The 25,720-nt window shown below is 50.1% G+C and overlaps 2 protein-coding genes across 2 annotated transcripts; both read left to right on the top strand.

The window, feature by feature from the left end:
* Positions 1–3,815: 3,815 nt before the first annotated feature.
* On the top strand, positions 3,816–14,352 carry GOLT1A (golgi transport 1A; the record flags this gene model as incomplete). Its single annotated transcript, XM_081299113.1, has 5 exons — positions 3,816–3,840; positions 11,911–12,002; positions 12,967–13,145; positions 13,704–13,767; positions 14,314–14,352. The coding sequence occupies 5 exons, from the start codon at positions 3,816–3,818 to the stop codon at positions 14,350–14,352; spliced, it is 399 nt and encodes a 132-aa protein (XP_081155239.1).
* A 1,731-nt stretch (positions 14,353–16,083) lies between these two features.
* Positions 16,084–21,144, top strand: KISS1 (KiSS-1 metastasis suppressor; the record flags this gene model as incomplete). The annotated part of the gene is made up of 3 exons (XM_081298222.1): positions 16,084–16,126; positions 18,687–18,827; positions 20,813–21,144. Exons 2-3 carry the CDS (start codon positions 18,725–18,727, stop codon positions 21,142–21,144), a joined length of 435 nt encoding a protein of 144 aa, XP_081154348.1. The 5' UTR covers positions 16,084–16,126; positions 18,687–18,724.
* Positions 21,145–25,720: the final 4,576 nt, after the last annotated feature.

The raw sequence follows: 25,720 nt of genomic DNA on the forward strand, positions 1-25,720 counted from the left end.
GTGGTGGTGGTGTGGGAAGGCCCCAAGCCACCTTCAGGGGCAAATGTTTTCCAAGTCCACCTTCACGGGAAGAAGACTTCATCAGAGCTGGCTGAGAGTCCTCTGAAGTGTCCTTTCCCTGCTTGGTCCTGTACCCCGAGCCCCAGGGAGCTACCCCAGCCCTCCCCAGGACTGGTATACTCCTTCCTGAAGAGGTGGGCTGTGGGTAAGGCCCTCTGGGCTCAGCTCCAGTGCCCAGAGAACCGAAAGGTCCAGTTCTCCTGGGTTCATAGGTGGGCCCATGGCTGGGAGTAGAGGTTGGAGGGTTCCTAGCCGCTGCTCTATACCTCTGTGGGAACACCGAGAACCCTAATTTGAGAAGAGAGAGGTCTTTCATGGCACAGTGTATTAATGGTGAATTAATAAGCAGCAATAGTAATTATACTATAATAGTAATAACAATGGCTTATTAAGTGTCTCCCACTTGCCAGGTATCAGTTCTGTGTGCCTCACATGTAGGTACCCACCAATCCTTCCATTTCTCTATGTAATTGGTGCTATTCTTGCCCCAGGGACTGAGGCTTGGAAAGGGTAAATAGAATGCCCCAGGCCTCATGGAGTTGGGACGGAGCCCAGGTGCTTCGACCTTAGAGCCCAACCTCTCCACTTACCAGGAGTCAGACCACCACCTAGGGGGCATTTTGGCCATTTGCAAGAGAGTCTTAGGTATCTCAACAACTAAGAGGGCAAAACTCTTCCGGGCCTTTGGTGACAGCAACACACAGATTTCCAAAAGAATCATCCCACATCCTGCACAGCTTTAGAATGTACAACTGGAATCATGTATACCTGGACAACTGGAGAAGTCAGTCCTACTTTATAATACTACTAAAACATTTTTAGAAGCTTTTGAGATTTTAAAAGTAGTTTGTGAGGTAGGTATTTTAGTATGTGCCTATAATCCCAGTGGCTCAGAAGGCTGAGGCAGGAGAATCACAAGTTCAAAGCCAGCCTCAGCAACTTGGTGAGACCCCCAAAATAAAATACAGCCGAATACAGCGGTGCAGGCCTGTAATCGCAGTGGCTCAGGAGGATCTTGAGTTCAAAATTAGCTTCAGCAAAAGCAAGATGCTAAACAATTCAGTGAGACCCTGTCTCTAAATAAAATACAAAATAGGGCTGGGGCTGGGGCTCAGTGGTCGAGTGCCCCTGGGTCCAATCCCTGGGACCATAAATAAATAGAACAAAAAGGGTTGGAATGTAGCTCAATGGTAGAACATCCCTGGGTTCAATCCCCAGTACCCTTCCACCAATAGTAGTTCATGAATGACTCAGGAAATTAGGGAAAAAGAGAAAAAAAGAAATTAGGAGAAATAAAGACTTCATCTTAAAATTATTAAATAATCTTCCCCATGCATTGGCCACACTTTCGACTGTTATATGTTTGGTTGAACATTATTCCTGTGCAGTAGGGCGTTGCAGAAGGGGAGGGGCAGGGACTGGCTGAAATACTTAAGAGTGGAGAGAAAAAGTCACAGAATCAGAAGTACTTGAAATGTGGGAGATCTCACTGGATCTCCTTAATAAAAGTTTTTAGAAATTATTTCATATTCTCACCATCCTTTATACGGTGAAAGTTTCTGTTGCCTGAGGACAAACACCTATGTTGTAACAATCACATGTGGAAATGTCTGGGGGAGGAGTTGTCTGTTGTTTTCCTCTTTCTCCGACACTGTCTCGAGGGTGGTCTAAGCTACCTTATCACCCTGCCCTTCCGGTCTGTCCTCTATTCCTGATCGTCCTTTGGAAATATATGATTGCCAAGGTCCTGGAGATTGAATTACACCTCTGCACGTGATGGCATTTCAAGACAGATGTGTGCATCTGTGATCATCTGTCAGGACCCGACTTAAGGTCACAGCACAGGAAGCTATTCTGACAACACACCGGCTCCTCTGCACATGCCTAGTACTTCTCCCTCATCTCCACTTTGCCATCTCTGTCTTGCCTTGCTTTGCCACACCTACTTCACTTAAGGTGACCTCCGTTTTTCTCATTACAGGCAGCACATTTGGTCTGTTATCACCCTCCTCACAGGGTAATAACATTTATATTCTAGTGTTTACAAACTACTGCTTCATTTTATGTGTGTGATTTTATTTTGTTTTTGCATAGAATGGCTTGAGTCTTCTATTTTTATTAATCAAACCCAAGACCTCTGAGCTGGGGTTGTGTGGTAGAGAGCTTGCCTCGCATGCATGAGGCCCTGGGTTCAATCCTCAGCACCACATAAAAATAAATAGATAAAATAAAGATATTGTGTCCATCTACAACTAAAAAAAATTTAAAAAATAACTGAATGTTCTCTCTGATATATGGATAACACATAATAATAATAATAATAATAATAATAATAATAATAATATGGGGGAGGAATAGAAATTCATTGTATTAGACAAAGGGGAATGAATGGAAGGGGGGATGATAGGAAAGACTGTGGAATGAATAGGACATAACTTTCCTGTGTTCATATATGAATTCACGACCAGTGTAACCCCACACCATGTACAACCTCAAGAATGGGATCCTCATTAGAATAAGTTATTCTTCGTGCACGTATGTCAAAATACATCTACCACTGAGCACCTCCACCCCTTCGGTTTCCTTTAAGTTCTAACTTATTTATTTATTATGTGTAGGTACAAGCAATGTGCCTATTTCATTTGTGTCTTCTGATAAGTCTTGCCTGAGCATTTATATATTAAGAGATATTATATTTCATTATAATATATTATATTTCATTATATTATATTTCATTATCTGTATGTTCCATCTTTAAGTATAATTAGCTTTATTTTGACTTTTAAATGATGTATGGAGATGAGTTGTATCACCCATGAACTTCATTTCTGGGTAAAGGGCACATTTCAAAGAAGATGTTGAGAACTGCTGCTCTAAATTGGGAGAAAGGATATGAGGAACCTTCTGTGCCCTCCTTTCTCAGGCCCACAGAGCAGGAGTGGATGTACCCCTGTCTGCACAGCTGGTAAGCAGACTAGAACCAGGCCTCCTGAATTAATGGCACAGCCCTACCCTAAGCCAAATGCAGGGCTTTGTCTTCCATAGCTCAACCTCTCATTCCAAAGCTGAACACTGCTGGGGGAAAGGAGGTCACAGCCCTTGAGATCTGGCTGCCTTGTAGCACGTTTGTCCTGATTGACCCAGGTCTGGCCTTGCCATGGGGCCTGCAGCGTTTTACTCTGGTGCTTGTCGCCCCCTAGCGTCTCTCATGTGAATAGCACAAAACAACGTTCAAGATTAATTTTTTTTTTATTGGTTGTTCAAAACATTACAAAGCTCTTGACATATCATATTTCATACATTAGATTCAAGTGGGTTATGAACTCCCAATTTTACCCCAAATACAGAGTGCAGAATCACAGTTCCCAGAGACCTGCCGATTTCAATTCTTCCCACACCCTCCACCAAACCCGTCAGGGATCCCTTCAGGCCCCAGTTCTTCCATATACAATCCAAATTTCCTTAAGGAGATAGAGATGGGAATGCTGAATTCAGCCTCGGGGCATGGAGTGGAGGTAGAAAGGGTGAGGTAGGTGTTGTCTTCTCTGGAAGCCTGAGTCTTTTGGCAGCTGCTTGTCTGTAGGTGTGGGTGTGTGTGTGTGTGTGGGTGTGTGTAGTGGGCGGTGGCGGGAGTTAATGATTCACCAGAGGCCTCTTTACAATTACCAAGGGTCAACTCTGTGAGCATGCACGAGCTCAGCCCTTTGGCTCTCACCACTAGCCAGTGACCAGAAGCCCCCCAGGTGGACCGCAGCATGATCTCCATCACTGAGTGGCAGAGTGAGTGCAGTAATCAGGGGGAGGGGGCGGGCTGGAATGGGGGTCTTGGCTAGGGTGGGCTGGAGAGGGGCCCCTCCCGGCCTAGCTCTGTCTGAGGAACTTACCAAATGTGACCTCTGGAGCCGGTGGCTGGGAGCCGCTGTGTTGGCACCCTGGGACCGCAGGTTCAAGGCAGGCATGGCCCTCCTTGGGCCTCGCGGGAGATGGGGGGGTGTTCAGGACCCACAAACCCTCAGGTCCCCCGTGGGCCTTGTCAGAAAATAAACCACCCACACCATTGTGTGGTCCCTCCCAAACACCCCTCCCTTGCCTTTGGGGGAGGGGGCAGGGAGATGGCCTACCAGAGAGGGGCCAGGGAGTCTGCAGAGAGGGCGGGGCGGGGGGGGGGCAGGTTGTGGCCCAGTGGGTTTTGTGGGTGAGTTACTTAGAGCCTCCTCAGCCTCGCTTTCACTGTGAAGTGATGAGTGCATCTGTCTCTACTGTGTGCCACCCAAGGTGCTGGACGGACAGCAGAGAACTGAGAATGAGACAGACTTCCAGAGGGGAAAGGCAGTATGTAGAGGGCAGTGAGTCTCCAGACAAATCCAGAACAGGGTAAGGAGGCTGGGGCGGTTTGAAGTAGGAAGAGTTGCTATATTATAGAGCCGTCAGGGAAGGCTGTGATGAGAAGGGAGCCTTCACCCAGAGCCTAGTAGGAAGTGAGGGAGCAACCATCAGCTACCTGGAAGGAAAATGTTCCAAGAGGAAGGGACAGCCAGTGCCAAGGTCCTGAGGCCTGGTCGTGCTTGATGTGTTTGAAGACCAACAAGGAGGCTGGTATGATTGGAGCAAAAGAATACCGGGGAGAGTTGAGGTCAGGGAGGTCACTTAGAGGCCAGACCAGGAGGACTTGCAGACCAGGGTGAGGATCTTGCTTCTGTCTACATAAGATGGGAAAGCGTTGGAGGGGTGGTGCAGAGAAGTGATCTGATCCATTTATATTTCTAAAAGATGGCTCTGGGTACCGGGCCAAGAATAGACTGCAGAGGGTGAGAGAAGGTGGTGAGAGAAGGTGGAGGGGCCCGGGGAGTTGGCAATGAAGTGGTAGAAAGTGGTCCACGCTGGATCTGTTTTGAGAAATTTGCTGGTGGATTGATGTGGTGTGTGAGAGAAAGAAGGGTTGGGAGTGCATCCGAGTTTTTTGTTTTTTTTTTTTTTTTTTTTTTTTTTTTAACCTGGGCAGTTGGCAGGACTGAGTGGGAGAGAGAGCTGGAGGTGGGCTCCAGGTGCAATGAGTTTCTTTGTGCTGTTAGACATCCAGATGAGATGTCTAGTGGGCAGTTGGGTGTGTGAGCCCGGAGCTCGAGAGGGAGAAATCTGGGAGTTGCCACCATCTAGACAGATTCTCTTTAAAATCATAACAGTCCATGAGCTCACCGAGAGCACAATTTCCCAGCCTCCCCACTACTGGCCCTTGGAGTCAGGAGCCTTTGTTGTGGGGCTGTCTCATGCATTGTGAGATTTTAGCAGTACCCTGGGCCTCTACCCTCCAGCTGCCATTAGCAAACCCTCCCTGCCCATGGCAGCAATCAGAATGGCCCCAAACACTGCCAGATGCTCTCCAGAGAACAAAATTGCCTCCCCGTGTATTTCTACCTTGCCCAGTTGAGAATCAACAACCTACAGAATAAACATACAGAGAGGAGCGCAGAGCCCACCCAGGGGCAGCGTGCCAATGTCCTAGTAAGCCAATTAGCCTATGAGTAAATGCACCCTTACCAAATGCCACAAGTCCTAAGAAGAATGTATGAGCCCTATGAGAAGGAGGAGTGGAGGCACCAGATTCAGGTCAAGGAACAAAGTGGACCAGGTTTCTCTGAGGAAATGACATGAGTTGAGACAGAAAGGGTGAGGAGGGTTGTTCTGGGCAAGGAAACCACACATACAAAGGCCCTGAGGCAGAAGCTCATCCAGGAAACAATGAAGATGAGGGGGCTGGGCCTGCAGGCCATGATATGGATGAACTGTGCCTTAATGTGATTGGTGATATTGGTGATATGCATCCTTGAGCATGGTGTGGAGAAGGACCAGGAGTGTGGCAGGAATGAAACAGGAGACTAAACAAGGGCTACTGCAAGAGTCCAGGAAAGAGATGAGGGAGGCTGGGAGTTAAGTGATGGAGAGAAGAGGGCAGCTTCCAGGATACGTACTGGAGGACACATCCAAGAAACTTGGCTGTGGCTGGGTGCGGTGGCACACACCTGCAATCCCAGCGGCTCAAGAGGCTGAGGCAGGAGGATCACAAGTTCAAAGCCAGCCTCAGCAAAAGTGAGGCCCTAAGCAACTCAGTGAGACCCTGTCTCTAAATAAAGTACAAAATAGGGCTGGGGATGGGGCTCAGTGGTGGAGTGTCCCTGAGTTCAATCCCTGGTATCAAAAACACAAAAATAAAAAACCAAAACTTAGCTGGGCTTGAGCAGGGAAGGGTGGTGTGCACGGCAAGGTTGGCTCTTGGGTTCTGCCACTAGGGCTGGCTGGGTGGTAGAGACCCTTTTACACTTTTGTGAAAACCCAAGGGAGGTGCAAGCTGAAGGAGGGAAGATGATTCGCTCAGTGTGGGACCGGGGGTTCAGACTGCCTGAGAGAAGGCCATGTCCATGTGCCTGACCAACAGTAGAATGTGTCCCGGGCTTGAAGGGGGCTTGGGCTAGAAGGATGTGTCATCAGCACACAGGCGGTGTCTAAGAACACAGGAAGCTGTGTGGAGACAGAACGGGAAGAGAAGGGAGCTCAGGCCCAAGCCCTGGGCAAGTCAGATTCCAAGAGGGAGGGAGAAGTGGGAACCGCAGAGGAGACAAAGAAGGGTTAGACGTCAGGAGGAAAATCACAACGTGGTGTCAGGGAAGCCAAGAGAAAGGACGTTTCAACCCGTGAGTGGTCACCCCCTCTCCAGTCACCCCCTCGCCACCAAGGATGGACCCGTCCATTGGATTTGGTGACATGGAGGTCATTTGTGCCCAAAGCAAGAGCAATTCCTGCAGAAGGGGACTGGACCACCTTAGTCAAGGACACTTTTCAGAGCCAGACACCTGGATTCGAAGGCGGGTTCTGCCAGCTGCTGGCTGTGCACCCCTGGGCAAGTGGGGTAGCCTCTCAGTTTTAGTTTTGTTTGTGAATCGGGACTCACAGCAGCACCTACCTCATAGGTGGCTGCGGAAATAAATAAGTGTCCAAAGTGCTTAGACTGAGGGGGCGCAGAGGAAGCATTGCTGTCAATCACTTCTGTTAACTGTGAGAATGAATGAAGCCTGCTCTCCTTTCCCTTCTCTCCTTTGCTTCCAGAACAATTCAATCTTAAAACCCCTCAGTGGAACACAAAGGGGGGGGGGTCCCCAGAGTTGGGGTGTCCAAGCCCCAGTGTGTGAGAAGAGGGCTCACTGGGGTGGCCTTGCGAGGAGTCACAGCCAAGGCATGGTGGGGAGGGCATCCCGCAAGGTGGGTGAAAGTGTCTTCATGGTGCAGAGGCCGGCAGACACTGCCTTACGATTAAGGACCCGCCTTCAGTAGTGGGTCAGGTTGGAAGCATGTGTCACCTAGGAGGAACACAGCTTCACATACAGGCTGTTTCTGCCAGAACCTAGTCACCAGGAAGAATCCGATGAACCTATATGTATAGACGGCTCCAAAATAGTTTGCCTGCATCTTCAAAAGGGGGAGCTCACATCAAGGAAAAACTGAGAAACTGTTCCCAACATGAGACTAAGGGAGATGACAACCAAATGCCCCATGTGATGGGAACACTCATTTCCTGGAAGTAATATTCTTGGGACCACTTGAGAGGGGTCTGAGGACTTGTTCATTTCCCAATTTCCCGGCGGTACCTTGGCTATCCAGGAGAATGAAGGGAAACTTCACCAAAGCATTTGGGAACAGACGAGATCCAGGTGGCAACTACTACTCTCCAATGTGTTAGGAAAATAGTGTTTTTTATAATGCACATGCAACTTTTCTGTGCATTTTGTGATTATTAAAAAGAGGAAAAGAGAAAAGGTAAAGGGCTCCTGGCTGAGGCTTGGACCTGAGGGACCCACGGACCTGCTGCAGGAGATATTACTTTCCTGGGAGCGATCGCTGCTTTCTGGAGGAAGACAGACATTGAACCCGGCTTCTGCTAATGCAAGCTACGAAGTGGGGTTCTGGCTGCGGGCTGCAGGCTCTCCTTGGCAGTCGGTTGGGAGCTGGGGAGCAGGGGTCTAATCAAAACAGGTAGACTAAAGCTGGCCAGCCTCCCAAGTGTGGGGAGGCGGCCCAGAAGACAGCTTAGCCTCTGCACTTTCTGCTCCCTATGACTACCCCAGTCGCCTCCAGAAGGGGGCGGGCTTCCCCCACTGTCCAACCATGGGACGGTAGATTGCTGCTCCTGTCTCTCCAGGGAGCATCTGCCCCATCCACTGCTCTCTCTGCCATAGTTGCTGCCATAGTTCAGGAGCACCCCCCAGCTAAAATCGCCAAGCTAATCCAGAGGCAAGAGTTGGGAGGAAGGTCTGAAGCTTGACCTTTTCTTCACTGAGTTTTGGGCTCACTGAACACTGGAAACGGTAGTATGGCCCTCAAAGGGGACTGGCTCCATGAAGGAAAATTCTGGAATTGCACCAGCCCTTGAAGAATAGTGTAGAACAAGTTGGGAGAGTGATAAGTAAGCAAGCCACTGTTGCAAAGAAGAAAGTATAATATAGAGAAGAAGATATAGTATGTGGATTTTTTAAACAACTGATAAACAGTTTATTAAAATAGCTGACTTAGACATGTGTCATGGTGACTTCAACCTCCACATCTGGCCTGGTACCCAGAGGGATAATCTGCTCATCAGTCTCACTGTGTGAGTCAGGGAGCCGCTTGCGAAGTCCCATCTGCATTCTTGTGGGGATGCATCCTGGATTCTGGTGAGTCTTAGAACTTCCACCACCAGGAGTCTTTCTCAGAGTGACTCTCAGAATCTGGGTAGGAATCTGAGATGGTCACATCAGTGCACATCTTCACCAGGGGTTTCTCTTGTGGCTGGCTAGAGTAATTGTAATTGAGTGAATCTGCTACCTCTGATTTCCACAGGTGTCTTTCCAGTGTGTTTAAAAGCTGCGGTCGGGCTGGGCATGATGGTGCATGCCTGTAATCCCAGGCACTGGGGAGGCCAAGTCAGGAGGAGCACAATCCAAAGCCAGCCTTAGCAACTTAGTGAAGCCCTGAGCAAATTAGGAAGACTCTGTCTCCAAATAAAAAGGACTAGGGATGCGGCTCAATGGTCAAGCACCTCTGGGTTCAATCCCCAGTGCCAAAAAAAAAAAAAAAAAAAAAAAATTGGCAATAGATTTTAAAAGATTAACTCAAGAAAGATAATCTTTCAGTTGTAACTATAATTTAGCCAGTAAATCTAGTCTTATTTTGTTTTTGCAGTCCTGTCTCTAAACAACCAGAATAATAATTCTCACTTAACAGCTGTATGTAAAATGGTAATGCTACCAGTTTCATAGAGGTTGTGGGGACCAACTCTAAGCTGTTAGTTAACAAGTCCAGGGACATGTTCTACAGGGGTATCAAGACCATTCAATGGGAGAAGGAACAGTCTTCAACAAATGCTTCTGGGAAAACTGGATATCCACATACAAAAGAACGAAGTTGGGCCCTTATTTTATACCATATGCAAAAATTAATTCAAAATGGATCAAAGACCTAAACATGAGAGCCACAACTATAAAATTCTTAGAAGAAAGCATAAGGGAAAGCTTCGTGACACAGGCTTTGGCAATGATTTCTTGGATGTGACATCAAAAGCACAGACAACAAAAGAAAAAATAGATCAATCCAACTACATTGAAACGAGAACTTCTGTGAATCAAAGATACAATCAACAGAGTGAAAAGGCAACTTAAAGAAAGAGAGAAAATATTTGTATATGGTATGCATGATGGGGGGTCAATATCCAGAGTATATAAAGAACTCCTGGAAAACCCAACTAGAACAACCTGATTAAAAAACAAGCAAAGGACCTGAATAGACCCTTCTCCAAGGAAGATATACAAATGGCCAATGAGTCCATGCAAAGATGCTCCACACGGCCAAACAGGAGGAAAATGCAAATCAAAGCCACAATGTGAGGTCACCTCATATCCATTAGCATGGCTGCTACCAATAAAAAACTAAAACTAAACCAAAAAAAAGAAAGAAAAAAAAACAGGAAATGAAGTGTTGGTGAGGATGTGGAGGAAACTGGAACCCTTGTGCACTGCTGATGGGAATGTAAAATGGGCAGCCACTTTTGGAAAATAGCATGGCAGTTTTTTAAAAAATGATCCAGCAATTCTACTTGTGGGTAATACTGCTGAGTATTAAAGCAGGGTCTTGAAGAGTTATTTTTTATGCCTGTATTTGTGGCAGCATGATTCACGAAGGCCAAAAGGTGGAAATAACCCAGATGTTCATCAACAGATGAATGGATCAATAAAATGTGGTATTTTCACACATGGAATATTATTCAACCTTAAAAAGGAAGGAAATTCTGACACATGGCACAACAGGAAGGAGGCTTGAGAATATTATAATAAATGCAATAACTAGTCCCAAGAGGACAAATGTTGAATGAGTCCACCTCGCTGAGGCTGCTAGGGCAGTCAAATTCATAGAGACACCGGCAGCTCAGGAGACTGAGGCAGGAGGCTCACGAGTTCAAATCCAGCCTCAGCAACTTAGCAAGATCCTGTCTCTAAAGAAAATAGAAAAAATGGGGGGCTAGGGATATGGCTCAGTAGTTAAGTGTCCCTGGGTTCAATCCCTGGTACAGAGAGAGAGAGAGAGAGAGAGAGAGAGAGAGAGAGAGAGAGAGAGATTCATAGAGACCAAATAGAACTGTAGTTGGAAGTGAGGAAGAACAGGGAGTTGGTAGATTTAATGAGTACAGAGATTCAGTTTTGCAAGATAAAGAGTCCCGGAGGTGGATGGTGGCGATGGGGTACTCAATACCACAAAACTGTGCACCGAAAAATGGTTAAGATGGTAGATTTTATATTACGTGTGCTTTCCCACAATTTAGAATTTAAACTTTTAATTTAATTTTAAAAATGAAACAACACAGCGAATGGTCACTTGTTGACTATCATAGTGGCAAAGATGAGCACAAGTTTGTGTGATGGAGAGAGTTTAAGGCAAAAGGAACCCGAGATCCTGTGACTGGCACATCTCTTCTGGAAGGGAGTGATCTAAAATCTGTGTCAATGTCCAGAGCAATCAAACAGGGTGTCTGCTCTCTGGCTCTGAGCAAACTCCTGAGCTTCAGAGGCTGCCCGGAGGCACACTGCCAACAGGTGGGCGTGGGGGTGGGGGACCCTGCTGGCCAGAGCTGCCCCACTCCACTAGACTGAAATCCAAGGTGGGCTCGCCCAGTGCTACTGCGGCAGCCCGAGGAGAAGCAAAGCAGGGGCTTGAACATAGGTTCCCAGGTAGGAAAATCAGCCCATTCCTGGCTGATGACTTCCGTTTGCCCAGCTGGGTGAGAGGCCAACACCTGAGAGCAGGGTCTGGGGTGTTTTGAGGAGAAAGGAGACTGTGTGTTGTTGGGAGAGATGGTGTCAGCCTCTTGAGGAAACCCAGCTGGACAGTTTGGAGGCTCTGGGGCTGGTGGTCATGAGCTTACTGTGGCACACTCCTGCCCCCTAGGGGTGGCTCCAGGTCTTGGCTGCTTGGGCACAGGAACAGTAGGCAGATGTTTGTGTTCAGCCAGGTACCTGATCCTGAAAATGATCTGCTTATGTTAGCACTGGAGGACAGGAGGAAGCTGAAACTTCAAAGTAGTGCAGGTGGCACGGGCTTCCTCATGACCACGGTGTGAGGAGGTGACTGGCACAGTTCCCATGAAACACAGTTCATGCCCATCTTCCTTCCCCTGCCCACCCTTCCCTCCCCAGACCCCACCGAAGCTGAGATTCCTGGGTGGAAATGGAGCCGCCCCTCGCGGGCACCTGTTCCGTGGTGATGGGAAAGTGTTAGGGTCTCACCTGATCCCCAAAGTCCAATCCTCCACCACCTCCTTGCCCATTGCAGAGATTGGTGTGGGCATCACCGGCTTCGGCATCTTCTTCATCCTCTTTGGAATACTCCTGTACTTTGATTCGGTGCTCCTGGCTTTTGGAAACGTGAGTCCCCCGGTCCTCTGTACCTCTCCTTCCCCAGCCCCCTGAGGTCTCTGTCATCAGGAAGGTCAACCCTAAGTTCATTCATGTCACGCCCCATACAGGGTTCAGATATCATCCAACTGGGACAGATGAAGGTCCCTGGGGATGGATAGCAGGGCTTGCCAGGCCCAGAGAAACTGAGGACCTGGATTCTTATGCCAAGCTCTGGGTGAGGTCTTAGGGGTTCTACAATGAACCCCAGCATCTAGGAATAGGGATTATAATGTGTACCTTTGTGGCTGGGGAGGACAGCCATGGCAGAGAAGAAGCCACCTGAAGATGAACACATTTACTGTGAAGCAAGAGGCTTGCAGAAAGAGGAAGAGGAAGGGACTTGGGAGAGGAAATGGGTGTGGGGGTGGATGAAGCACTTGCCGGTGGATGGAACAACAGCAAGAGAAAAGGTGGCGAAGGGGAGGGAAGGCACAGAATATATAGAAGAAAGCCATAGGGTTAAATCTGGTGGGGGCCTCAGCACCCACAAGGGACCTGTAGACAGTGTCTGGACCTGGCACATATTTTGTAGACACTGGACTCCAGAAGGTTCCAGGTGACTTTGGGTAGGATTTCCTAACCTATTTAGGACTCAGTCTTCAGCTCTGTAAAGAGGATCCCACTAAGCATCCCATCTTCCCTGGGAGACACAACGAGAAGTGATGTCACATATGAGGAGGTATTTGGAACCCGAGGACGTGGCTGGGAACTGGAGATCTCCGGGGTCCTCCTTGTCCATCCCTTGCTTCTCTGGGCAGTTCTATTCCTAACTGGCTGGAGTTACTCCAGGGTCTGGGATTCTGCCACACTGCTGCCATATGGTCCTGAGAGTTAGCAAGTCCTGTTCTGCCTGAGTGGCTCCAGGTTCCAGCCCTGAATCCTCCTGGGCCACGTGCTTGTCCTCAGGCTCCTCCCTCTTCCTGCCCCACAGCTGCTGTTCCTGAGCGGCCTCTCCTTCATCATCGGGCTGAGGAGGACGTTTTCCTTCTTCTTCCAGCGGCACAAGCTCAAGGGGACCAGCTTCTTCCTGGGGGGTGTGGTCATTGTGCTCCTGCGCTGGCCCCTGCTGGGCATGTTCCTGGAATCCTATGGCTTCTTTAGCCTCTTCAAGTGAGTGCAGATCCTCTGGGAAGGGTCACACGTATATTGTACATCCCAGGTCAGACCTGGGACACCAAGGGTAAAGGTGGCACTGTGCAGGGGGATGTGGAGGCCCAAGGCAGTGGCAATGGGAGCATGGCCTCCAATGACTCAGTGTCCAGGTGCCAGCAAACCTGGTGCAGGTGCCCCACACCCGATCCAGGGAAGAGGGGAAGGCATCAGGCTAGAGTAATAATAAGGAGAGTAAATAACATGAATAGGGCTTTGTTCGCAGTTCTAACCCCATGTAACAGATGGAAACAGGTACGGAGAGGCGAAGGAGTTGCCCAAGTGTAGGCAGAAGGGCCAAGATTAGAACACGAGGAGTCTGGCCCCAGGGACCTCGTTCTTAACACTTTGCTCTCTCAAAAAAGGGGGTGCCGAATGAACCAAGCCTGCCCCCAGGGCCCAGGGGCCTGCTTTCCTGGGAGCCAGAGCTAGAGCCTTCCTAGTGGGTGGACCTCAGCCTCACTACCTCCCCGGCCCCCTCCTGGGCCATTACTGACTGCCCCTCCCCCCCACTTCTAGGGGCTTTTTCCCCATGGCGTTTGGCTTTCTGGGCACCACCTTCGACATCCCCTTCCTGAGTGCGGTAAGTGGATTGTCCCTGGGGCTTGGCACACCAAGCTGGTAGAGTTGGTCAAACCATGGCCCCAGGTGCAGCGGATTCGCCCCCATCAGACCCCACCCCGGATTCTCCAGTCTCCAGTCCTCGTCCCCTCCCTCCCGCTCCCTCTCCATTTGACAAAAGTGAAGGAGGTGACAGCTATCAGCCACTCCCCACTTAAGTAGAAGAAATGCAGACTCAGACAGTCTAGCTTAGCCAGAAAGTGCCTGGCACTTCTGCAGAGCTGATTAGGTCAGGGCCCAGACATGGAGAAGCTGTGTGACAGCCAGTGAGAGCAGGTGGCGGATCCTGTCCCGGTCCCCAGCCCCTGCACCACCACCCCTGTCTCTCATGAACCCCTGAGAGGTCCAGGGAAGCCCCACGGCCAGCACCCTGGACACATCCCCCGAAGCCCTTCTCCCGCTCTGTGCGTGACAGTGCTCCCGGCCCCCAAGGCCAGCTCTGTAATAGGCTGCGTATGGAGTCTGCTGCCCACTCTTTGTCTGGAGTAATGATTCTTGGCTCCCACAGCTGTTCCGGAGGCTTCAAGGGACCAGCTCAATGGTCTGAACCACAGAGATGAGCTCTTTGCAATTGGATCACTCATTGAGGGGGCTGGAAGGGAGACGGGGGCCGCCTCTCAGGCCCCCACCCAGCACTGACTCACTCCCTGTCATACGGGGCCTCTTCACATCCACAAGGAAGGACGGAACTGAGTGACTGACCTCAATCCCCAAGCAGACTCAAGAGGCTGCCAGACTCTTGGGAGCAGAGATCTCGGCCCCATGGAGACTGGACTGGGGCTGGCATCCCAGCCTCACCCTGTATTTAAAAGTGAAGATTAAATCCTCTAGCTCTGAGTGAGTCTGAGATTCAGAGTGCGTGCGTCCAGCCCTGTCAGTCCATCCTGGGTTCTTGGGGGCTGGCAGGGGTCGGGGGTCGGGGCTGAAACCACACACACACCCCATTCCTCGTTGGGCGGATTCGGCTTCAGTGGGTCAGGTCTGCTCTGCTCACTCTAATTTCCATCCTGGTGTTTAATAATCCTAACGAGTCAAATAGCATGTTTATAAGTTCCTGCCAGCAGTAAGCCTTCGACAAGCCATGGGTACTAACCCTAGGTACTGTCAGAAAGTGCTTCTCCACCATGACCTCACTGTTCTGCACAGCACACCTACCAGGTAAAGCTTGTGCTGGGACAGCTTCCTGTCTGAGGGCAGAGACATGCATACCAGCCCCTGCCTTCAGAGGGCCCAGTCTGACAAAGGAACAGTCCCTGTCCTGGGAGGCCCTTTGTCCAAGGTAAAGAGAGTTCTTGCAGCCTCCGGAAAAAGAAAAGGGTCCCTTGGAAAGTATGAATTTTTATTTGTTAAGGGTCCTCGCAGTACGTAAATGTCATAAGCAATTACAAAAATGTCGCGACGGTGGGTGCCACCGGAGGAGAGGCAGGGTCTCTGTGGGTGTGGTGCAGTCTGGAAGTCCCTTCTCTGCCTCCCGTACCATTTCCCAGGTTCATCCACCATCTAGGCCATCATTTTATTGGCCTTTCTTATAGCCAGCTGCCGACTTCACTGCCTCCCCGGTCTGCCCATGCTGAGCACTGGGCACAGTAATTGAGAGCAGGAAGGTAAGAAGAAAAAAGAAGAGACGCTCCCCCATCCCCCAGGTGCAGAGAGTAGCCCAGGAGGGTTTGCCTCTGGCGGGGTCCAAGCTGACCTGGCTTCCTGAGACCTGGCAGCATGTGGGCAGCGGGCAGCTCCTGGGTCAGGCTGTGCCCTCCCCTCTTCCTCCTCCTGCGCTGCATTCACTTCAGACTGGGTGTGTCTGTGCCTCTCATGGGAGAGGGAACAAGACATTTCACATGCACACACACACACACACACTCCTCCAACAGTCCTCTCCTCATTGTTTGGAACGGAATGGGTCCCCAGCTGAGTGGGCCAGGGCAGGAAGAGGTGGAGGACAAGAAGAACTAGTGAGAATTGGAGTCCAACCTTGGAGGGCTTCTGAGGGGGCGGAAGAGGTTGACTCCAGGCCTGAGAGCCCAGGGGGAGGCCGCCAGCAGGGAGCTGAGCTCTCTGAAGAGGGTCTGGGGAGGGGGTGAGGAGGCAGAGGTGGGCTGATGTCTGAAGACGTCACCTGGGCTTTATAAAAGGGGACCGACTGAGGAGCTGGTGAGAGGCAGCTAAGGAGCCCAGCTCCCCTCCCGCCAGTGCTCGCCCACCCAGGTAGCCTCCTCTCCTCTCCTCTCCTCTCCTCTCCTCTCCTCTCCTCTCCTCTCCTCTCCTCTCCTCTCCTCTCCTCAGAGACCCTGTGGATCTCACCTGGGCCAGGAAGAGCCAAGGTAGGTGCCCTGTGCATCACACTAGGGGAGGCTCCGGAGGGGGCAGGAGGTTAGTTCCCAGACGGTAGGACAGGGGCTGGTGTGTGTGTCTCTGCCCTCAGACAGGTAGACGAAAGGATGGGGAATACTGATCTTTCCCGATGGCCAACTTGGCCAGAGTATTCTGAAATGCCTGGGTGAATACATTGACTTGTATTTTGATCCTGAAGCCAGGACCCTGGGGATCCCAAGAGTTCTTTCTTCCTGCACATGAGATATAATGAAAAAACTATCTGTGGCTGGGATTTGAGGTTGCAGTAGCTTCTAGAGGGAGCTGGGGGAACCCTTTAGGGCTCATGGGCTCAATGGGGCTCCTCAGAGCAGTTCCTCCCAATACAAACTGGTGTATATATATATATATATATATATATATATATATATATATATGTGTGTGTGTGAGGTGTTCGTGATATGTGGGTTTGTGTATGTGTTGTGGGACGTGTGTGCACGGTGTGTGGGGAGCATATGTGATGTGTGCGGTACGTGTGTGTATGTGATGAATAGCATACACATACCGTGGTATGGGGGAGAGTGGAATATGCATAGGTGTGCATATGTAGGGTAGTGCTGTGTGTATGTTTGTGTGGTGTGCGTGTGTCTGTGTGTGTTGGTGCGGGCAGAGTTCCTCCTTGGTGCACATGGTAAATGCTGTCCACAATGAATGGGGCACTCCAGTGGGAGGGGACAAAGCAGGTCACCACCCTCCAACCACCCAGCCTGCCCACCTGCCCTCCGTCGTTCACCATCCTGCTTCTGCACAGTGGTCAAATGTTCCATCTGCAGCGCACATCAGCACACACTCCTGCCTGACTCCGACCCTCCAAAATGAAACCTGCAGGGTTCTTTCTCCCTGGGAGCTCTTCCTCCTGTCCTCCCGGAGAACCCACAGTGCGCTCCGCACCCAGACCCGCCTATCACTCCTGTGCCCCCGACACCATCGCCCCCGCAGCGCCCTGCAGGGATTGCCTTCTGCAGACCTCCTTTCTTCTGGTTGACTAGGCATCATCATTAAAGCCTGTCTGGACCCTCCAAGTTAGGCTTCCCCAGCTCCCGTAGCCCCCCGGGTACTCACATGGGCCCAGTGTGTCATTCACAGTGTTATTTTGAAATGATCTGCTCAGGAGTCAATTTCCCGTGCTGGACTTGAGATCTTGGGGGCAGGCAGCAACCCTGCGTCAGCCCGTCTGTGCACCCCCAGCACCTAGCACAGCACCAGCTCCTCAGTGGTGCTCAAGGAAGCCTTCCAAACCAACCAGGACCCTGCATGTCCAAGGTCTGAGCCGCTTCTACAGCATTCTCTCTAGTGGGTTAAACCTGCTTCTATTCCACATCCCACCCCAGGCCTTAAGGCAGGCGCAGAAAGCTCCAGTCTGAGTTTCAAGGTGTCACAGAATCAAAGCCTGCAAGGACAAATAACCATATCTGTAGGCAGCAGTGAGCAGTCTGATCAAATGCCCCCATTTTACAGATTGACTGATGAGGCCTGGTAGGGGGTGACTTGCTCAGGGCTTGTGAAGCAAGGGCAGAGCTGAGGCCAGGTTGGAGTAGTGTTCCCATCGCAGGATTCTTACCCTGCACAACATGTCTGAGTCCTGCATCAGGGAGTGGCAATTGCAAGGGAGGCATGAGCTGGGTAGACATCAGGAAATGATGATCACAAATGATCCCCCGCCTTCCCCACGGACAGAGGCGCTAGTCTTTAGGTCTGTACACAGTGCCCCCTGCCTCCTCAGAGGTTTGTCTTTAATCCTGTTTATTGAATACTATCAAAGTGCCTGATGACTTTTTCAAAGAGGAACCGGACTTGGGGCTGGAGTAGTGGGGTGGGGGGGCAGCAGGCAGAGCAAGATGGCGGGGGAGGGAAGAGGGGTGGCGGAGGGTCAGGATGCACATCTCCCTTCTCAGCAGCCAAAATGATGAGGCCAATTCAATCCATATCCTCTCAGAGCCCACAGAGAATAGACTGTGGAGACAATTGACCTGATAAATCAGAGGAAGGCTTTTCTCATCCCCGAATTACAGGCAATAAGAATTTAATGATGGTCTTCCAGACTGTGAAGGGCTCTGAGAGAGAGCAAGATGACCCCCCCCTTCTTTCGCCTCTTCCTTCCTTTTTTTCCTAGAAATGATAAAGAATTGGGTTTCTATTAAAGCAGGACGGAACAGGGCCAGGCTCAAGAAGACACATGCTAAGGGGAGAGTGGAACTCAGGCGAGGCTGGATTTGTGCAGAGCCGACATGCTCCTGGTTCCAGAGAGAATGCTTTAAAGACTTTGCCCCACTTCCTTTCCCTGCCAGCTCCCACGCTGCGTCTCTCCCCTCCCCTCTCCAGCATTCCTCTCAAGCAAACCTGACCTTCAGAATCCTAGCCATTCTCCAACCCGAGAAATCCTGCCCCTTCCACCAAACGAAATCCTTCCTTCCTCCCTACCCATCCTCCTTCAGGAAGCGCCCCCTCTGCTCCCAGCACTAGCCCAGATTCTGCACCTGACCTAGTCCTTGTTCCCTCTCTCTGTCTCAGCCTCAGCGCGCTTCCAGGACCTGTCTCTTCTCATCAGGATGAACGCACTGATTTCTTGGCCACTACTGCTTTTCCTCTGTGCCACCTCCTTCGGGGACCCACTGGCAAAGGTGGCACCTGTGGATGATCCTAGACCCATAGGTATGCATCGTCTGGGGAAAGGCAGGTCATGGAGAAATTAGGTTGGCTGTATTTTTCCAATTTTAGCCAGTCGACTGATAGGAGTTTAACACTGCATTTGATGGACCTCTAAGATGGCCACGTGTGCATTGCATGGAGAAGAGGGACAGTTTATCACCGTAACCAGCATCAGGAGGCTCACCTAGGCTCAGGTGCTCATTAGACACCAAGCTCCTTCATGGTTTTCTCAAAGTGTTCTCTGGGTGGATGTTAGGAAAGAACTTAATATTCAAGCTTCTCTTATCAGTGAATCCAGATCCTTTATAAGGGGATTTGAAAAAAAAGAGTCTAAACCCAAGACAGACCCTTAATACCTGTCAATCTTGTGAGATCACCAGGGAACTGATGCGTTGGGGAAACTGAGGCCTAAAGAGGGAAGAGACTTCCCCACCTGCAGAAGCACTAGGTGCCAGCACACCCCAAGAGCGTGTCTGCTAAGTGGCGTGAGCTATAAAGGTGCTAGTCCCGAAGGCAGGTACATGAGATTGAACACTTCTTGGTTGTCAGTTTTCTGGGCAAACTTGCCACTTAGCCTCTCCAGTTCCCAGCTATGGAACTCGGGGCAGACTGCACATTTGATATCATAACCCCACCACTGCCTACGGATAATGGGCTTTGGCTGTTTCTGGCAGAGGGCTTTAGGGGAGGCCACACACACAGTGGCCGAAGCAGTGGTCCTCCTGCTGGCTTAGTGACTATAACTGAGATCCCCTCTCCCATCTTTGTCTGACCCTCAGCAAGGAGGGAGGGACCTCCTAGACAGATGGTTATTAACTCTGGACCATGTCCAGACTCCTCCAAAGTGTGCCAGGGCATTGAGGAGCCAGGCACAAAGCCAACCCCCACCCCAACACACACTCGATGGCAGAGGAGGCCTCCTTTCCACTAATCTCTTAGCAGAATTGGCTGACTTATTGTCTATTCAGAGCTGGCCGCCCTATTTTACTGCCAAAAAGTATAGTGAACTTAATGAGCCTTGCATGTGAAGTGCCCTCCAAATGAGCCTTTTTAACCCTCAGTGTGAAGGGGAGAAATGACTGCTGGGTGGGGGAGGTGAGCCAGTTAAGGTGACCTAGGTCATTCCTGGCCTTCATCGGTCCTGATATAGCTTAATAGAGGGTCACAAATACTTTTATCAGAGATCAGGGTTGGATCACAGGTGTGTGGAGGCACAATGGCCTTGGTTTCACTTTCTTAATTTGTTACAAGTTTTTCATTAGAAAACTAAATAAAATACAAAATAGGGCTGAGGAATGGGGATTGAACTCAAGGGCACTCGCCCACTGAGCCACATTCCCCAGCCCTATTTTGAATTTTATTTAGAGACAGGGTCTCACTGAGTTGCTTAGCACCTTGCTATTGCTGAGGCTGGCTTTGAACTGGTGATCCTCCAGCCTCAGCCTCCGGAGCAGCTAGGATTACAGGCATGTGCCCAGCAGCTTTTATATATTTAACAAGGATTTATTGAGGACCTATTATGTGTGAGGCTGTTTTGAGCATTTTCAGAAGGTGGGGGGATAGGTGGATGAACTTGGCTGCCACCCACCCCAAGGAGTCCCAGTCCAATGGGGAGCCAGATATGGAAACACCCAGATGTCAGGCAGAGCCAGAAGAGGGGCAGAGCTGAATGTCCCCAAATACTTTGGTTTTCTTAATTTCCAAACGCAACCCAATTTCCTAAAAGAAAGTAAATTCATACAAAAGTTATTTAAGATAATCTAGGAAACACTGGAAATCAAAGCCATGTTGAAGGAGAGAAGGGCAAATGGTCTAACCACCCTAGCTGAGAGGTTGGTGTGCGGTTCTGCACTGCGATTAGCACTGAGCTTCCTGGAGGTGAAGGGACCAAGAGTAAGCATGAGATGGAGATTTAAGGGGACGTTCCAAAGCCATATTTCCTGGTCCCTGGCCTTACCTCCCTGTCTCCCCTGTACTATCTGTCCTAGGCCAGAGACTGGGACCTCTGACGGCCCTGGACCCCTGGGAGCAGGACCTGCGGTGCACGGAGAGGAAGCCTGTCCCAGCCGGGCCGAGCCCTCGGGGGGCCTCGCTGTGTCCCCCTGGCGAGAGCCCTGTGGGGTCCCAGGTGATGGGTCCATGCTCCCCGCGCAGTCGCCTGATCCCCGCGCCCCGGGGCGCGGTGCTGGTGCAGCGGGAGAAGGACCTGTCCTCCTACAACTGGAACTCTTTCGGTCTGCGCTATGGCAAGCGGCAGGCAGCGCCTGGAAGCCGCCGGGGAGGCGCTGAACCTGGCCCAGGGCGCAGGTGCAGGCAGTGAACTTCAAACCCCGACTAAAGGCCGAGCATGCAGAGGGTGGGGGTGGGGGTGGGGGTGCGCTAGACAAAGCGGGGCGGGGAGGGGGGACTTGAGCTTCTGCTTGAGGCAATAAAAGTAATGCTGCCAACTCAGGAGCTGTGATTAGCCACTGATTTGTGCAGGCAGCGCTGATGAGGTTGTTCTCCTTAATAGCATCTTGGGCTGGTTTTAAGATGTCTCTGGTGTCCTCAAGGTCAGTGCTTCTCAAACTAGATGTGATGAAGTACCCCTTTGCTGGTTCCCCGGTCCTTTTCAGACAACTCATGAATGAATGAATGAATGAATGAATGAATGAATGAATGAATGAATAAATAAATAAATAAATAAATAAATAAAAAGAACCACTGGGAACCTGAACAATTTTTAAACAACTAAAGAGAAGCCCAAATTGAATGCTGCGTGCATGTTTCAGCAATATCCAATTTCTACCCAGCATTCTAAAGCCATTCTCGTAATTCCTAGGCTCACCCCCCTGCAGATGGGTAGCACTGGGTAGCATTTTGCAGAGGGACATGGGCCAAGACTCATACTTTGAGTAGGAGGCATAGACCAGTTAAGTACCTTTCTCTTTCCTCAGCCAGTTGGACAGCTTGATCTGTACCTGTTCCCCAAGGGTTAAATATCACTTGAGCCCCACCGTCAGCTCTCTGAGGGGGTGCTTGGCCACGCAAGGAGTACCACCAGTGGACACAGCCATCCACCCTCCCCCAGGAAAGCCAGACTGGATCCCATGTCACACTGTCACTTCTCTTCATCCTCGTAAACCACCCAGGGAGAGAGGCATGTATTAGCCCCATCCTTACATGCAGAACCCTAAAATCCATAAAAATAAGTCACGCACTCAAGGCACACAGCCAGCAAGTGGCAAGCCTAATAGCTCTCCTGACGCCAGACTCTGCTCTGTGCACTGCTGTGCCTCTCTGAGATGGTGGTCCAGATCCAGAAACGGTATTCAACCCCCTGGGACATCCTGGGGGCCCAATAGCTAGGGAGGAGAAATTTCAGTAGGAAAGAGTAGACCTTGTCACTAGGAAAACCCCAGGAAATCTGCCCTCACACCCACAAGACAGCTCCTAGGGTCCCCCTATCCTGCTTGGTCTGAGATGGAAATGTTCTTTCCCAGAGGGATTATGGGCCCCGCCCCCCATACGGTGAAGCACCACAGTTTTCTACCCATTACAGAAACCAGGACTCCACAGGATGGAGGCAGAGCTGTGTTGCTATGGCAACAAGATAGGCTGCCAAGGGAACGTGACAGCCTGCCCCACCCCCATCTTTACCCTTGAAACCGCCCTCCAGGATCTCTCAAACTACCCATACTGCTGCGAGCTCACGTCAGAGCATGTCGTGACAGTGTGTCACTGTTGATATTCAGAAGGATATTTCTACCCCAGCAGCCGGGGGTGTGTCTCTCTGTACCTTCTGAAGAAAAATCATAAACTCAGCACCTATAGGGGAGGTCTCCTAGCCCCTGGAACCGAGCCTTGGGTAGGTGGAGGCTGATGGGTCTCCACAATTTGCTCTTAGTCTGTTTTACAAAAGTCTCTATGACCCCCTTCTACTCCTTCCTCATAGCCTTCAACTTAGGAAGATGGCGGCCTTGAAGGTAGGACAGGCAAGTGAGTCCTCAGGCAGCCTGTCTGTGTGTGAGAGGGGTAAACATCAGACACTGTGCATGTTTCCATGCGTGCGCCTGCGTGTCCTTGCGTGTGGTGTGGGCCCCTCCAAACACATTCCAAGCCTGTCAGCTCTCACCACAGCCCAGGTCTCTGTTCTGGCTGACCCAGAGGCCCTACTTCCACAGACAGCTAGCAGGGAGCTGGTGGCCTGTCCTGTGCTTCCTGCCCCAGAACTGCTACTTGTGAGACTCTGACTTTACAGTTCTTGACCCCATATCTTGGTGGCGATCTCTGTGGGATTTATCCCCCCCAAAAGGGATCTTTGGTTTTATGTGGCTCCAGTCTAACCCTGAACCTGCTCTTCAGATTGGAGGGAAAGTGGAGAGAAGATTGGGGGGCTCCAAAAGGCACATGACTTGACCCACAGGGGTTTCCAGCTACCCTCTGAGCTGCCAGATAGGCTCAGAGCTGGAACACTGGAACCCAAAGACCTGGAAGCAGAGCTTGGTAGGGGCACTCAAATCTACTTCTTTTTGAGATCTCTGAACAGAGCCCAAGGGGTGAGAAATCAGGTAGGCAAGGGCATCTTTTGTTAAGGGAAGCTAAAAGGTCTCTTCCCTGGCTTTACCCCTTTTGGTAAGTCTTTCATAATAGTAGTGGGCTGTTCTCCCATCCTGTGGAAAGAAATATGGAGGACAGAGGTGAGGGGTGCAGGGAGATTTCTGTCTTTAGTATCACTCTTAAAAATCCCACAGGTGATTTCTTAGGACTGCAGGATCACCTCACTCCAGCTTCAACAACCCCTAGAGGTGGGAAGTAAGATTCCCATCTTATAGAAGAAAGAACTGAGGTTCAGAGAGGTTATGCCCCCATCACATAGCTAGAAAGTTCTAGTGCCCAGAGTCGGACGCATTCCCACATTCTAACTGCAAACTCTATGCTGCAGGCTCTCCTTCCCTTTCAAGTATGGCTGGGTGGCTGACCCAACCCTCTGCCCCTTCCTCGAGGGATAGTCCTGGGAAGCAGTGGACAACCAAAGCAAGTCTAGCCCCAGGCCTTCTCCCTGAGGCCAGGAGCCAGGCCTCTGGTTTTTTCTAGTAACTTCCCCAGGCTCAAACTAGGTCACGAGGGGTGAAGGACATTAAGTCCAAAGAGAGCTAGCGTGCCTTCCTCACTTTCTGAACCTGCTTCCATTTTCCATCTCTGTGTTCAAGACACCCAGGCCAATGTGGTTGCTTGCGCTTGTGTGGTTCAGAGTGGGGAGTCTGGGGCAGGACTTGCTTTTGGTTGTTGGGGGGACCAGGACATAATAAAGAGCCTATTTGTCACCTCAGGATTTGATTTCCAGTCATTTCCCTCATATCCGTCCATTTTAGTCTTTACAAATATTCCTTCAACTTGTAACCTCACAAGATGGTAAAAAGTCCCATTCTTGACACATTTGTGCCTTCTCCCCAATCCCTGAAATAAGAAATAAGAGCAATATAGACCCTCCAGGACAGAGAAGGGAGAGGAAACCATAGCAGGTGGGAAATGAAGCAAGAGGTTGAAGATGGTAATTCCACAGAGGGTCTGGCCGAGTGATGGAACCTGCGAGGGGCCCCTGAGGGACACTGCTGACTGTCACCCAGGACCTCCCCTCTGGACATGGAGGTGTCTGGTAGGAATGAAGCCTGAACTGAAAACTGGGGGACTGGCTGAAAATCTACATGTGGGGTTAGACTTTCTGAGCCCAACACAGCCACAGTCTCCCACTCCCCCACTGGGAAGAGGCAGGGGGCTGCTCTAGGGAGGACTACAGTGGAGATACTCCTATTTAGTGAGGACCAAGACAGAGACCCTTGAAGAGAGGGACTGTGCATGCTTGCTTGGTGAGTCCCCAGCCCCTTCACTCTCTGCTCCAGGACTGCAGGCAGCAGCTATGTGCCTCCTGACAGGAGATGACAGATAAAAGTCCAAAGATAGAGGAAGGAGCCCCAGGAAAAAGCCAGCTCAGAGTTTCAACTACGGTGGGGTGCTCCAGCCTTTGAGGCTTGCCTGGGTATGCTGAGTTTCCAGGAAGTGGAGATCAAAACCAACAAACACAGGGCAGACAGACAATGCAGAAAGCAGATTGATCATTTTCTGTGTGTAGTTAAAAAAAATTCATAAAATTCACCATCTTAACTTTTTTTTTTTGTACTGGAAATTGAACCTGGGGTGCTTAAACACTGAGCCACATCCCAGCCCTTTCTAATATATATATATATATATATATATATATTAGAGACAGGGTCTCACTAAATTACTTAGGACCTCACTAAGTGGCTGAGGCTGACTTTGAACTTGGGATCCTCCTGCCTCAGCCCCCCAAACCGCTGGGATTACAGGTGGGTGTCACTGCGCCCCACCCATTGCCAGCCCATTTTAACATTTTTCAGTGTACAGTTCATTAGTGTTAATTATATTCACACTGTTGTGTAATGGATCTCCAGAAACTTTTCATCTCAGAGATAACATTTTTAAAAAATTAGTCTGTGATTATTATCCTCTGGGGGAAGAGGAGAGAAAATTTTGTTTCCATAAAAAAGCAGTAGAAGCAATAAAAACAGGAAGAAGCAGATCAGAAAGGACCTTTGAAAGTTAAGAACAGGAGAACAAATTTAAAAAAAAAAGAAATAAAAGGGTTGGAATGTATACTTAAGGAAATCTACGAGGTAGGACAAAAAGAAATCAGGAGGTGAAATATTAAAAACTTGGGAAAACAAAAAGAATGTTGGCACATCCTACTACCATGAGTTCTAGAAGAGAGAAAAGAAGAAGGAAAGGGTAAAAGTGACCCAAGAATTCATGCAGGACACGGAATTGCACGGAACAGAGGGCATGGGTTTTCAGGTTGAAGGGGGAGCTCATGGAGCATCCAGGTCATGAATAGGAAA

Source organism: Spermophilus citellus, assembly GCF_964194105.1.
Source record: "Spermophilus citellus genome assembly, chromosome: 6".
NCBI lineage: Eukaryota > Metazoa > Chordata > Mammalia > Rodentia > Sciuridae > Spermophilus > Spermophilus citellus.